Source organism: Megalobrama amblycephala, linkage group LG19, assembly GCF_018812025.1.
Source record: "Megalobrama amblycephala isolate DHTTF-2021 linkage group LG19, ASM1881202v1, whole genome shotgun sequence".
NCBI classification, from domain to species: Eukaryota; Metazoa; Chordata; class Actinopteri; order Cypriniformes; family Xenocyprididae; genus Megalobrama; species Megalobrama amblycephala.
Window position 1 is genome coordinate 34388426 of NC_063062.1, and position 16436 is coordinate 34404861.

General features: G+C 37.1%; 1 protein-coding gene across 1 annotated transcript in view; it reads right to left on the reverse strand.

Annotated features, from left to right (window-relative positions):
* Positions 1-16436, reverse strand: part of clmpb (CXADR like membrane protein b) — a 108430-nt gene that overhangs the window by 22856 nt on the left and 69138 nt on the right. Inside the window, exon 2 of the mRNA XM_048167794.1 lies at positions 2080-2237. Coding sequence (XP_048023751.1) covers positions 2080-2237 — 158 coding nt within the window. The remainder of the gene's footprint in view (positions 1-2079; positions 2238-16436) is intronic.

A 16436-nucleotide genomic window follows, 5' to 3' on the forward strand; every position in this document is an offset into this window, starting at 1 on the left:
AACGCAAGTGAAGTTCTGCTACAAGATGGCGGCACCCGGCCGACTTCAACTTCCGGTCGACTTCCTTGGGCACTGGTCAGACAGAGGAGACTTTCAAAATGTGCAGTGTTGGGGGTCCTCCAGGACCAGGGTTGAGAAACACTGCGTTAGATTATGAGAACAAATTCGTTAAATTTTGAGAAAAAAAGTCTAGTAATTTAACGACTTTTTTCTCGTAATTTAACGACTTTATTCTCAACATTTTATCTCGACTTTTTTCTTGAAATTTAACGACTTTTTTCTCGTAATTTAATGACTTTATTCTCAACATTTTATCTCGACTTTTTTCTTGAAATTTAATGAGTTTTTTCTCATAATTTAATGACTTTATTCTCAACATTTTATCTTGACTTTTTTCTCGAAATTTAACGAGTTTTTTTCTCGTAAATTAAAGGAGTTTATTCTCAACATTTTATTTCGACTTTTTTCTCGTAATTTAACGAGTTTATTCGCAACATTTTATCTTGACCTTTTTCTCTAAATTTAACGAGTTTTTTCTCGTAAATTAAAGGAGTTTATTCTCAACATTTTATTTAGACTTTTTTCTCGAAATTTAACAGCTTTAAAGGTCCCGTTTGCGTGTTTTTTTGAAGCTTTGATTGTGTTTATAGTGTGCAATATAACATGTGTTCATGTTTTTTAAAAAAACACAGTATTTTTCACATAATTTACTTATCTGTATACCGCTGTTTCCACTGTCATAAAAACGGGCTGATGACTTCCTTGTTCTATGAAGTCCCTCCTTCAGAAATACGTAACGAGTTCGGATTGTGCCAGCGGTTCCTGTGTTGTGATTCGACAGCAGCTTAGCGAACCTTGCCCGGAAAGGTCACGCCTCTTACCATAACGTGGAGATGCACGCGCTCAGTGTTATTGTAAACATGTCTTTAATTTTACCCTATCAATTTGAGCCGGAATCAGACCCGGTGATTGGACTTCGGGATGAAAATAACAGCGTTTCGACGACATGGCGACAAACACACTCTACAAACGCAACTCTTGTGTATTCCTGTGGGCGGAGGTTAGTCAAAAAACTGTTTTAGTGACGTCATTAAAGAAGGAAGTAGAGGGATGTAGTCCAAACTGGCCGTTCGATGTAGGCGACTTCTGTTAAATAAAATATCTCGCTTGGCATTGAACTTTGAGCTTTAAAATTTTACAGATTTTATTTATACACTAACAACAACATTACACACTAACTAAAGTTTGAAACATGGGATCACGAAGAACGGGACCTTTAATCTCGAGATGGTTTTATTTTTTTTATTATTGTTTGGCCCTAATCCTCTTTCGTAGACTACAACATAATCAGTTATCAATATTTCGTTGGTTCTAGTTTTTGCATGTGTTCATAATATCTGACAGCCTGGCCAAAAGTACATCTGCACAATTTGCCCTGTTTCATTGTGTTATCACTAATAAAACATTTGACTCCAAGCACGACTTTGCAATATGCTTCCATCATTTTAATGATATTTGAATAAAGGGTGAAGATGTCAGTTTTCCTAGGGCAGACATCACTTTTAGCCACTACTATTTATTTATTTTTGGGGCCGTGAGTACTTTCAGTAGGAAAACAATAGGCCTCTATGTACATTTTTTGTGCATATTTTGCTAATACAGTGAAGACAGTTCAGAAAAATAAATCATTAAAATAAGCTTAGTAGAATATTAGCCCTACAACTTAGTAGTCAAAAAAGATTATGAAACATTTTTTGGAACATTTGAGCAATACGACATCCTGCTACATAGCAAGTAACTCTAGTATTTTTTTCAGTGTGTAGGGACTAAAACGTTGACATTTTATAATACAAAATAAGCTTGCTGACTAGTATCTGTAAGGCTATAATCACCTCACACGTTTCTCAAACAGTTATCATCCAAATAGAACATGGTTTGACCATGCAGGTGACTGGAAGGAGACCAAGAGGACAGACAAAATGCATGAGATGTATAATGCAAAAACAAAACTCATGTCCAGAGAGAGAGAGAGAGAGAAGACAAATTGCGAGAGAGGGTTAAAAGCAAAAGATCCCTCACCACACGCTGTTTGACATTGGGTTTCTGCAGGAGCCACTCGATGTCCAGTGTTTGTCCATTCGACTGCCAGAACTGGTGATGGCAAGGCAATGTGGCGTTGTCCCCGACAACCCGCTTCATCTCGGTCTGAGCCCTAGTCGAGAGCAAACTCAACAGCACTGTAGAGAAAGACACAAACACAACATGTCTGTGAGATCATGCAATGGACTGGTGGGCAATTCCACCATTAGGTTTAAATTATCAAATTATGCATGTTTTGAAACACTTTCCAAGTGAAGCGTCCAATGAGTGGCACTAACAGCGTGTTCGGTTTTATCTGAAACAAATGAATGTGATTGTCAACGTTTTATTACGGTTGTTGTACGCATCACAGCAGTGCAGAAGTGAAATGTGCCACTAAAAAGTTAATGCTCTATTACATTCAAAAATAATGTTCCACCTACACTTACCCTAATCCTAATTGATAGTGCTAAAAAAGCCAATGCGTGATAAAAGCACATTTGTTGAAGCAACCATTCCATTTTAGTCTTTGAGCTCTTTAATTGTAACTTGTGATCACAAATGCAATGCTGTACCAGGTGAGCTACTGAGCAAGTTTACTATGTCAGAAAAGCCACACATATGGAGCTGCGTATAAAATGAGAAAGTCAAAATGTATTAGTTTACAAATCATGCACTATGGTTAAAGGGTTTTGAGGTCGTAACGTAGTATTGTACATGTAACCTATTTTAAAAGTTAAAATATAGCTGCGAGCAGCAATTATCGGGGTTAGAGCATTTTAAGGCCTTTATGCATAAAAAGGTATTATGTTTATACAGGTAGTTTACCAGGAAATATATGGTTTTTAAAGCTTTTTAACAGTTATAGCACCACCTATGGGCCTTAAAAGTTGGTGTGCTTCTTTAGAGTAATATGCTGAATGTGCTCACCTATTTCCGTTAAGTTCCAAGTTTTCGTTTAGAAATAAGGCTTGTACGAGATGCATCGGCGCTGCACAGACCGATGGGCGTGTGACTTCAAAGTACTGCGAGAGCGATTCAACAGCATAGGAGTTGTACGCTCTCCAAACACTCTTGCGGTACTTTGATGTCATAGGCCGATCGATCTGCGCAGCTATGTATCTCAAACAAGCCTATAGGCTTTTGTGTGCACTTGGCCAAGTCCCTTTTGGCCAAAACTGTGTAATCGTATTGTTTTGTGTGCTGTAGCGCCACCGTCAGGCCGATTGGGGCAATACTCTGTGATACTGTGATACTCTCTTCCCAAATTAAGACCTACCATCTGGCCAAGTTTCAAGTCTCTAGCACTTACAATTTGCTCTCCAATAATAATAATAATAATAATCCTTACAATTACAATAGGGTTTCAGCGCTATGTGCTTGAACCCCAAATTAATTGTTAATCTTCCCCTGTAATTATAATTTGTGTAAAAAGGAATAAAAATTGTCTGTGTTTTACTGCCACTAGTGGAAAGGGATACAATTCTCCGCTTGCACTATTTCTCACCAATGTTTCACTTGGGAATGCATTACATTTCAGGACCAACATGTGTTGTGAATGTCATTTCATGTTTTTTTTAACAGGTTCAACAAAATAAAGTTCAACTACAAGACTGGCATGGGCATCAGTATTTATCATGCAGTCTAACAAGAAACATGGTAGGAACACAAAAATACCTTAGTACAACTTTGGAAGGTTAGCAAGTCCCAAAACCCCCAATAGGTACATTTTCACACACTTCTACATTTACAAATGCACCACAAAACGCCAAGTCCACATCAAGTACACTATTTCAGAACCCATAGTTCTTTCTGCCACTGGGATCCTGGCTAATTTACTTGAGACTGTCGGACATTGCCGGAGGCTTGAGTAGTATTACAGTCAGGCGTCGTGGGGATTTGCAGACTAGTTAGGTCCCATGAGGCAGGAATAGGACGAGATGAGCAATTCCTTCCACCTGGTGAGAGGAGCTTGCAATACAAACAATGCAGCATAACTCACAGCTTCACCGGTCTTATACCAACAGATATTTATGGAGCTCCGGCATTAGCATAACATTACACTTAATCTGCTGTCGAATATCACAAATAGCTGCAGACTCTTCACCTATGCAACTGTTGCTAAAATGATGCCAACATACAGATTCATCCTGCATCTGTAAATATTATGACATTTCCTCATTTCAGCTCTTCAACCCAAGGGAATAGGGAAAGGACTGAGCTCTATTGCTAAACACATTGATGGACGTGCCGTTTTAAGTGTGTTTTGTCTGGCAGTGCTCATTTGGCAATCACCACGTCATGGTAAGAATGCATGCGCCACGTGTCGCTAACAAAGCACTCGTGATTAGTTGACTGACATGCATGAGTGACTGTCCACTATCCATGAGGCACCACCAGTGCCAAAACGCTGGTCCTACTGAGTCATGATACAGAATCAACGGCCTATAATGCATCCAATTTATTTTTTGGTCTTCCTGGAGATCACCAGGGCATGCGGCCAAGTGACTGCCACAACACTTCATCACAATACACAAATACACGCTTGAGTTTTAAGTTAAGATTTTGGAACTGGTTGTTAAGATGCAAAGCCAGATTTGCTTCAAAAGTATGCTGGAAATGTATTGAGCCTTCCTATTATTAATGCAAATGTAGGTGACTTGGGTTTGACATTTTTGTTAGCATGTTCGTTAGACATTTTAAGATGTTCAAACAACTATTTTTGGAGCCTGTTGTCAAAATTTAAAGCCAAATACTCTTTAGTACATTGATTTTCAGAGCTGTGGCTTAACAGTTAGAACATGAGATCCAATACATTGAGCTTTAATGCTAATGCTAATGCTAATGCTAACGGAGATGACTTGAGTCTGATACTTTTGTCAGCATTTCATATTCAAACAAACATAGTTTTATGTTAATGTGCAAAGCCACAAACACTTCAAAAGTATGTTGTTTGTCAGATCTGAGGCCTCATTTTTGACATATGCTTTGAAAGTTTTGAGCCTTGATGCTAACATGAGTTACTTGAGTTTGAGTTAGGCAAATGATATTTCCCCATCATCTCTCTCTGTTCCTATAAATACAATTGTATGGTTAAACTATTCTTCAGCATATTGTACCTGCACATATTTTTCTTCAAACAGTAAGAACTAATTTAGCATATGTTGATATATGTAGTACCTGCACTGAGTCAGCCTTTTTGGAGATGCATAATGAGAGAACCCAGAAGAGATCTGCATGGGTCTCTTCAGGGTAAATCCTGAAGTCATTCTCATTAAGGCTGTGTTTCTGATTCAGCTCTATGATCTCAAAGGCCTTAATAGGCTGCAGGCAGTGAGAAGAATTAGAGAATTTACTGCGCTGCCATGGCTCTTTGTCTCTTCACCTGAACTGCCAAACTAAAACAATGAGTCAGCAAAAAAGCAGCATGAAGCTCCCCTGCAGTCAGCCCTGCTCATGATTTTTTAATGCATTGCTTGCATCCTCCATCATCTGGTGTGAGCTTCACAGTCAGGCGTGTGAAACACTGAAGTCAATTGATTTCAGTGGGGATGGTACGGCTCAAGAATGCAAAAGAAAAATACAAGTGTTTGTGAAAGTATTGTTCAAAAGTTACAGAATTTTAAACTAACTAGCTATTTGCATCCATTTCTATCCATCAATCGCTCCATCAGAGCTTTCTTTAGGTGCTCAATGGGACTTACAGGAAAAATGTCAGGAAAGTGGTGTTGTTTGAGTGATTTTGAATTTGTTAATTTGATTTCAACAATACATGTCTTTTGCTAACATATAACACACATATATATAACCATTATTTCAGCCAGAATATTGGCATCAGTTATTGAAAAACCAATTTTAGTTGACCACTATTGATGATTTTTCCTAATTGTCTGTGTTGAGAAGAAGCAGACACAAGAGTGGTTCATTCTGTCAGGCCAGACTGGGTCTCCTGGGACGTTCTCACTGGTTTAGCTCTGTGCTGATAAATGCTAAATGCCCTTATTCTCTCTCACCCGCGTCTGAACTCAGAAATATGTGATTAAAGCTATGCTATAACTATCGTTCCTGTCCTCTTTGCACACCCAGGTCTAGAGGTGAGAGGTGTGTCTCTATGCTCAGACCTTTGACAGCATATTTTCTCAGGCACTTTGTAACTCAGCTTGCTGAGTCATTCCTCGCCTGCTACCGTTACGGATGGACATAATAATGTGTTGGAACAAGCTGGCAAGATATCAAAGAACAGAATGAAAGCAGTTTTAATTTCATCCTCTTTCAAGGAAGGTAAAGCTCAGCAGCAAAAATATCCAGCACACTGCCAGCCAGGTGGTTTAATAGCACTGCTTCACATGTTAGTCTGCTTTATACTTCAGTTCAGGCTGAAATGAAGAGCTAGGTGATGTTGAAATTGGAAACTGTGGTTTTAAAGCACGCTTTTGATGTGCGCATTATTCTTTCCATGATGCAACAAAACAATAAAATGTCAAATGAGATATCTTTGGAATCGCATAAACCAACAAACGGATCAACATCAAGAACACGCAGCATTTTAAAAGGTTATAAGCGTTGCGGTAAAAAGCCCTATTTCTTCTGAATGCTAGGTAGCGTTGCCTTCAAACTTTTCAGTCACCTTCAGGTCATGTTGATGATGAAGTCTACCAATTTGTGTGCCAATTTGTCAAAGAGTTTAAAAAATATGGTGGAAAGGCGATTGGTCAGATTCTGCAAACTTGGTATTAATGGATTCATCATGAACCAAAGATGAACCAAAGAATCTGATTGTTTTTCTGTTTTAGAGTCAATGTAAAATCAGAATGGACCCTTTGTACTTACATGTTTCTCAGCATATTTTGAATGATTCATTGGTAAATATTCTAAAGAGAAAATACTGTTTGTCCTTAAAATCTTTCATCAAAATGCAAAAACTTGCTCCAATTCTGAAATGATTTTCATCACAAATCCCTCCCCTCAACACCCTGGCTCTGGTAATTAAAGACCACTTTCAAATCCAATCAAATCCCATTGTATACAATCAAGTCCTACGTTTGTCCTTGTCAAATATCCTATTTCACTATGGAAGTAAAATGGATTGAGATCAGGGTTTCATGACAACTTTAAGCTTAAATAGCTATACATTCTCACTATTACTGTATATTTTCTGTGTACACTACCTTGCTACCTGACAACTTGGTAAAAATCTACTACACTTTTTTATGTGTGAAGCCCTGACATGAGTGAAAGAGTCTTCAAAGCAAGTATAGTAAGCATAGTAAGCTCCTGGTTTCTTTGGCTTGTGTTCCCACTTCTGCTGCAGGTGTTTAAATCGTCATTTTACTGCATTCAATTGCCCTTTGGACTAAACTACCTCTTAAGAGGAAATGTAACAAAGGAAAATGGAAATGAAATGGATTTTAAGAGAGAAAGAGAGAGAGCGAGTTCTGTGAAAATGCCCTAGGGGGAGTTGTGCTCCATTAAATTCACCCCTCTCTCACACTCAATAAAAAGCATCTCCTTTGCTAGTCACTACACCGTCACCAACCAATACCTCAAAATCTTGTCCTTAAACTCCTTAACCCCTCAACCCTGCAAAAAAAGCCTACAAATCTAATGTACGACCACATTCATCCCTGGATTACATTCAGAGCACAAAGGCAGCAAAGGAGATTCTGTGCTGACCAAAACAATGACTGCTAATAAGCAATAATCTCATAATTCAATCTGAAGCACTAGCCAACAAACAAACTTCCAGGCTAGCCGAGTCAGAATTTAAATTCGATTCTGCAAAGCACTCCCTCTCTAACCCACATGCCATTTTTGTGAATCGGCACAAAAGCAAATCAAACTATGTCCAACATAAGTCTTTCTACATTAGCTTTAGGGTCTAAACTGAGAACTTTTGACCTCTAAGAGCCTTACTTTAAGAACAGATCAAGAAGAGCTTACACGTCTTAATGCTGCTCGTCTTGTTATCTGCGATCTCTCGTGAGCTTTCTGTCTGATGGGAGGCTCAGGGACAATTGCTGGCATGTAAAGTAACACACAATGAAACGGACTTCCTGATGAATTTAACAGAATAATCAATATGTGCTGTTAACTAACATGCTGTTAAGCAAGGCATTGTCTAAACATGTTGTACCTTTACAGCATGTACTAAACATCTCAGATATAATTTAAAATGAAGTTATTCCTGGATCAAAACTGAATTTTCAGCATAATTACTCCAGTCTTCAGTGTCACATAATCCTTCAGAAATCAATCAAATATGCTGATTTGCTGCTCAAGAAACATTTATGATTATTATCAATGTTGAAAACAATGAGTCAAATATCTTTACTGTCACTTCTGTCTTTACTGTTACAAAATAATAATACTAATCGTTAAAGTTCACTTATTAGCCAGGAATCTTACACCAAAATTGTTTAAAATGAGCATTTTCTTTAATTGTTTTAAAAGGATTTTAAAAGGTGATTTTATGTGCTGTACTTTTATAAGACTTTATGTAAATTATGTCTTTTGTGATTGGCTAACCTCCAAGCTCCAGTGTAGTTCACACTGGCAGGCCATGTTTCGAAACACTGAATAGGCAATGATATGTAAATATGCTCAGTCACCCGATCTAATGTCAAGACCAAACTGTTTTCTGAATGACTCATGGTGCAGTTTTCATGAACGATCTCTGACTGAGGAGGGAGGTTTGCGTTGTTAAGTACATCGACATGGCACAAGAAACACTGTATTTCTAAAGAGCAAAGACAATCTTGTTTTCCATGGTCCCTTTAAAAGCTGTTCAACTCTTAAACATCCTCAAACCCCTGATGCTGCTTTGCCCAGTCTTACATCTCAACTGAACTCAATTCAATTCATTTATGAAAATAAATTCATGGGCGCTGCTGACATCTAGCACACATCATCTGATTCTCTCTGACACATGATAATGTGCCGTCGCAGATGAGAAAACATGGAAATATTCAGGCCTGCGGGGCGGTAGAGCTCTACAGCACTTCCAGACAGGTGGCAGAATTAACAGACAAAACAACATTTTTTGTGTCATTTAGAAGCTTGGCTGGATGTGTTTAAGAGGTCATGACAAAACCAGGTGAGAAAAAAAGTACATCAGCAATAGGACTTGTGCATGTCTGTGTGAGGAGAAACCAATACAATATAGTCCAATTATATGATTTCTGAAGGATCATGTGACACTGAAGACAACAAATGACATGTTTAATATATTCAAAAACTGTAAAATTTCACAATATTTCTGTTATTACTGTGATCTAATAAATGCAGACTTCTTTCAAAAACAGAACAATGGTAATGCATTTAAATAAATAAATAAACCTTGATTAAAAAAAACAACAATAATCCACTCATTCATGATTATTCAGATGATTTTGAATGATGCATGAAAGTTAAGTCACACTTGAATGTGCTGGATGTACAGAAATAAGTTGTGCACACACTGTATGCAAGCATAAAGTCACACAAACAGACTTTCCATCTGCTGTTTTGAAGGCTCAGAACTTGTTCTTCAGTGAGATCATCTGTAGCCTTCATCTGTTAGGAAGTTTATTAGCTTCCAACATCATCCTTCCCAGTTTTTAAAATACACATTGCAAGTTCTCTACAGATGATACCAGCAGGCACACCCTTAATCAAAAACATTTCATCAGCCAAACGTCTGCTACGGTTTACACATACACACAGGGCTTTCCATGTTATACTGTACAAACTCTATATTCTATCCCCTAACCCTACCCATCACAGAAAACCTTCTGCATTTTTACATTTTCAAAAAACATAATTCATAATTCATGGGGACCAAAAAATGTCCCCACAAGGTCAAAAATGTATGGTATTAAGGTAGCGAATACCTGAACCACACATACCCACATACTGTAGGGCTCAGTGCAAGTTGGTGTTTGTGGTCCCCCTCTGTCCTTTTGCCATGGGGCCAGTTTGCACCGCCCTAAGGACACCCCTGCACACACATGCTAGCTACTTCTGATTGGATTGAACTATTCCTTCAGAATAAGACGGTCCTTTGATGGGATAATGTACCATAATCCACTTCATGTCATGGGTGGTCACTGTAACCTCAGCAGGGTCCTCTCATTTACACTCCACTAATACCAGCAGAGCTCGTCCTTGAGAAACGACTGTGGGGGTTGTGATAGCTGTAATGCTAATAATGAAGGATATGAATAACAGACTTCAGCAGGGTGACCGGACATTTACCCTGGTTTCACAAGGTGTGTTGTATCCTCAAAGCCTTTCTAGATACTTTTTGGTTGTTTTTTTAGTTTTTTTTTTATCCCATTGTGAAAAAGAAGTGTGCTTAATTGTATTGAATGTGCACTTGTAGTGTACTTCAAATTGTAATAGTATTTAAAAAAACTGTACTAATAAAAGGCCACTTAAGTGCACTTAAAGAGAGTACACTTTCATGACTTAAGTACCTTTTAAAAAAAGTGCACTTTGTAATGATGTCAAAATACAAGTTTTACTTTAAAGTATATTTTAAATGTTTACTTGTAATAATCTTTTATTGTGCCTTAAAGAAGTACACTTATTTTGATTTGTTGACATACTAAAGCACGTGCAATACTTGATTATAATTTGTGTTATTTGATATAAAGTTATTATACATTATTTTAAATGTACTAAATTGCAACTTCATCATTGCAAATGTGTAATTACACACTTATTTAAATGAATGACAAACAAGTTCCAATAGGAATAACATTAAAGTATATTTTTGTTCACCATCAATGCTTTCGACAGTACACTTTAACCAATTTTTTTTAAATTTCCATTAATGTATGGTTTGTTAGGACATGACAATATCTGTCCGAGATACAACTATTTGAAAATATGGAATACGAGGATGCAAAAAAAAAAAAAAAAAGTTTTAAAGTTGTCCAAATGAAGTCCTTAGCAATGCATATCCACTCACAAAATATATATTTTTTAAAATATTTACGGTAAGAAATTTACAAAATATCTTCATGGAACACATTTTCGGCATAAAAGAAAAATCAATAATTTTGACCCATACAATGTATTGTTGGCTATTGCTACAAATATACTCATGCGACTTATGACTGGTTTTGTGGTCCAGGGTCACATATGAAATTATACACTTAAATCTCACTTTAATGGGTCAAAAAAACACTCTTAAGTTGAACTAAATGCAATTAAAAAAATATGAATTTAAACTATAGTACATTTATTTATAAATAATGTGCTTTTAAATGTACGAAAACATTACATTCAGTTAATTTTTTAAAAGTATACTATTTCTGTAATAAGTATTCCTTTGTACTTCCTTTTCTCAAGGGATTGCAAGTTAATTTTCTGAGATTCTCAGTCAGTGAGCTAGGGGAATAAAGGACTAAAGGAGACCTCAAAATGACTTGAAATTATATAAATTATATAATCAAAATAATAAGTCTGATCTAGATCAATTGAAATTTGCCAACTGCTCTCGGTTGTCCCATCTTTTCAGTGCAAGAAGCTCAAGAAACATAACATGAACCCTGACTGAAGTCACTTGTCTTTCTGAGCCTTCATAACAAACACACCCACAACCACTAATAGTGTGGCTTTCTTCGCTGGAACTTTCTAGACTTCATCTGTTTCCCATTAAAACACCAAACCCCCCCCAAAAAAAACAGCACAATACTTTTGCCAAAATCCATTTAGCTCACATCCAATCACTCTTATTGATTAAATACTGAAATAATCAAATATTAATCCAATCTGGATTCAATCTGTAACTAGGAAACCAGTCCATGTTTTTACTGCAATGAATCCAGCAGGAGTCTGTCCCCTCTGGAATGCATCTGGATCATGGAAAACCTGGCCATGTGGTCAAAATTCACGTCACACGGACTGCTTTGTGCACAACTCATATACAACACTCCCAAAAACACCGTCAGACTTCCCATCATGCTTTGGCACACTGCCTTCGTCTCTCTATGTTTGTAAACGTGAAACACGCTCATGACAAAATGGAAAAGGGTAGAGGACATTTGAAGCTCAATCCTCACACCCACGTCCCAGCGCAGAGCTCTCTGCCCACGGTCGTTCGGCTGACGTTTCACTCAAAGCCGGTTAGACGTTTTTTGAAATGGATGTTCGGCATTTACATTTTAATTATGCCTATGAATCTTTGAGTGTTCTGTCAAACTCTGAGACTAATCTGTGGATGCCTTTAAGCTAGGAAAGCTTTGAAACAAATGGCCGCCAAATAATGGCTGGTCAACACAACCTTGTTTTACAGATTTTAAAGCCACAGTGTGTCTTTTCTGCACCAAACCGAACTGCAAGGATATGATGCTCAAAGTTCAATGCAAAGGGAGATATTTGCCTTTAAAGAATTGGCTGTTTAAACACTACAACAAACAGCTGGTAGGGACTACAACGAGCTTCTTCCCAGGATGGTGATAACACTAACTGTAAAATTTACATAAACCCCGCCCCCGAGAACATGCAACAAAGGAGGCGAGGCCATGTTGGGCTGCTTTAGAGAAGAGGAGGAGTTGTTGTAGTAGAGTGTTGTTGTCATGCAGTCATTTTACGCCGGACTGCTTCACAAACGAGGGTCAGTTCAACACTGGATTTGTACAAAAGATTAACATGACGGCACATGCTTGAATCAACTCCACAGCAACTACATAAATTTATCCACTAACCATTCAGAAACGTCCAGTTTCATTCTAAAAGTTGTAACTTCTTCCTGAGTCTCTCCATCAGTGTCGACTCCGGTTTGAACAATGTAAGGCTGAACGCCGTTACTGACGATCCTCATTTTGGCTGCGTGAGATTCTCCAGCTTTGTTGTTGTTGTTGAGCAACCAAAGCACAATCTGTTAAAGCTCCGCCCTCTTCTGGAAAGGGGGGCGGGAGCAGCAGCTCATTTGCATTTAAAGGGACACACACAAAAATGGTGTGTTTTTGCTCACACCCAAATAGAGGCAAATTTGACAAGCTATAATAAATGATCTGTGGGGTATTTTGATCTGAAACTTCACAGACACATTCTGGAGACGTACATTACATCTTGTAAAAGGGGCATTATAGGTCCCCTTTAAAAATATACTCAAAAAAGTTCTTGCAGATAATATAATATTAATGAAATAAAAGCCACTTAAGTGCACTTAAAGATTTTCAAAGTGCACTTTGTAATGTCAAAAGTTTTAAATCATCATTTTAATAATCTTTTGTCATGCTTTAAAGAAGTACACTTATTTTGATGTGTTGACTAACACACTGAGTAACTGTAGTGTGTATTTAAAGTAAATGTACAAAATTGCAACTTCATCATTATAGCAATGTGCAATTTTAATAATATTAAAATGAATGACATACACAATTAAACAGAACAGATATTAAAGTATATTTTAGTCTCCGTAATAAGTGCTCTTTTTAAAAGTATGCTAAAGTGTACTTTTTCACAATGGAAAATATAAAACTATCAAAGCAAACATTTAAACTTAGCTATAATTCAGGTAACCGTGTAAACATGTGTGTGGGTCAGAAGAAATAAAGCTCTGTTTAGAGACTCTCCACATACTCATCATCTGTGTAAACGGTAAGCTTATTTCTGGAAAGGACACATTCCTTTCATCTCCTCCCTGTGACAAAGCAACATTTTTTTCCAGGATATCTAGACACTTTTGTTTTCAGTAAAGCACCACCTCAGGATGACAGTCTGTTATTTTCCCTGGCAGACATTTAGTTTTGTGAAAATGAAAAGTAAATATCCATTACTGGAAGCTTATTGATGAAGGAAAGCTCTACAACAGCCTTTCCATTTCTCACTCCTGGTGTCTTTTTCTCTCTCACACACTTGTCTCTCAAACACGTATGTCCCTGCAAAGTTCAGGTTTATTCTTGACCGTGACACCCAAACAGATGGTCTGGCTCTGAGGAGGACAAAGAGAGCGAAGCACACTCTCCTGCTCACCTGGACTTCACTTGTCAGCCAAAATACTGTTTGGGGGGGATTAGAAAACTAAAATGGAAAGACATAAGAAATATGCATATACCCACATTGCAGGGGGAACAGAAGTTTATTTTCTACACATAATATCTCAGTTGTTTCTCTTAGATAATATAAGTTTTATTTTAGTATTAATTATACTTTTATAGTTGTTATTAATATTTTGAATCAGCTGCTATTTTGATATTTTCAGTTTTTATTTTAATTTTATTAAAATTTGTAGTAATTTTGTTTTGTGCTTCTTTTTAAATATTATTTTATAGGTTATTTATTTTATTTTATTTTTTAATTCAGTATTCAGTTCAGTTTTTACTTATTTCCAGTCAGTCATTTTAGTGCTTTAACTTAAACTTTTTTTTTTTTTTTTTAATTTACGTTTTTCATCTAATATTTATTAGATGATATATTATTTTATTTTACCTATATTTATTTTTACCTAGTTTTAGTTAAAGATAATAACAAGATAGCAAGGTATAGCTCACCAAAGGAAAAAAAAAAAAAAAAAAAAAAAAAAAAAATCACAATTCTGTCATCACTGAAATATAGCACATAAGTCATATTAATCATTTTTTATGATCCTTTTATGGTGCTTTTTTCATAATTTTAGAACTTGACAGCCAATATCCCTTTTAAAGGGTTAGTTCACCCAAAAATGAAAATTATGACATTAATGACCACCCTCATGTCGTTCCAAACCCGTAAGACCTCCGTTCATCTTCAGAACACAGTTTAAGATATTTTAGATTTAGTCCAAGAGCTTTCTGTCCCTCCATTGAAAATGTATGTACGGTATACTGTCCATGTCCAGAAAGGTAATAAAAACATCATCAAAGTAGTCCATGTGACATCAGTGGGTCAGTTAGAAGTTTTTGAAGCATTGAAAATACATTTTGGTCCAAAAATAACAAAAACTACGACTTTATTCAGCATTGTCTTCTCTTCCGGGTCTGTTGTCAATCCGCGTTCACGACTCCGCTTCTTCTTCTTCTTCTTTCCTGTTTTACGGCGGTTGGCATCCAGCTTATTGGTGCATTACCGCCCCCTTCTGCTCCGGAGTGTGGTTCACGACTCCGCAGTGACGCTGCTGACGTGTTATCTGGTGCGCCCGAGCTTCGTTTACAGTCTGAGGGAGACGCACGCTGTATTCAAGCTATTCTACATTGTTTGTATTTTCGTATTGCTATATTTTTTAAAATGGTGCATAAGTGTGCATGTCGCGGATGTCCTAATCACCAAAAACAACGACGTAAAAGTGCATTACCAACGCCGACAGATGAAAGGATTCAGTGGAATCAATTCAATAGAATCAATTCAATGGAAAGGATTCCAGAAGAGAATAAAATGCTGAATAAAGTCGTAGTTTTTGTTATTTTTGGACCAAAATGTATTTTTGATGATTCAAAAACTTCTAACTAACCCTCTGATGTCACATGGACTACTTTGATGATGTTTTTATTACCTTTCTGGACATGGACAGTATACCGTACATACATTTTCAATGGAGGGACAGAAAGCTCTCGGACTAAATCTAAAATATCTTAAACTGTGTTCCGAAGATGAACGGAGGTCTTACGGGTTTGGAACGACATGAGGGTGAGTCATTAATGACATCATTTTCATTTTTGGGTGAACTAACCCTTTAACTCGTTCCCCACCATTGACAGAAATTTCCGGCAATCCATGTTTTCACTGTTATACGGTAGGGGGCGCTATCAAAACGAGCGATATAAGCAAGTGCAGTGCATGCTTCAAAATATCTCCTTTTTCAATGGAAGAAAGTCATAAATGTTTCCAAAACTATGAGGGTGAATGTTTTTTGGGCAAACTATTTCTTTAAATATAGAAAAAATGCAGACCTTTCTCAGATTCATCTCACAAATTAATCTCTACAGTTTCAACAATGTCTGTCTCAAACTGTTCTGAGGATTTCTCAGAGAACTCAACATGACCTCAAACATTTCTCATAAAATTCTTCTGAAACCAAATTTTCTGAGCTACGCTATCCTCATTCATATTACTCTGTGTCAACATTTGTCTTCTTTGGGTCTATTTTTATTTCTCCTAAGGAAATTGTTGCAATCTTTGAGCCATAAAAATCTCCTTTGGGTAAGTTCAAACCTGGCTGCAATATCATAATAAAGTTTTGCTGTCAAGAAAGATGGAAGGTGGCCTCTCAGTTCCATGACTAAAAAGTGCAAGCACTGTCTGCGGCACAAACAAATTTCACTACTGAACATCTCTGAACTTTTTTCATGACTTCAGCAGAATCCGTCAAAAAACGGATTCATTACCCAGCACAGAAAACACTCAAACCACTGACACAGGCCGTTCTGTTTCCATCTCCCACCTGACGTTTA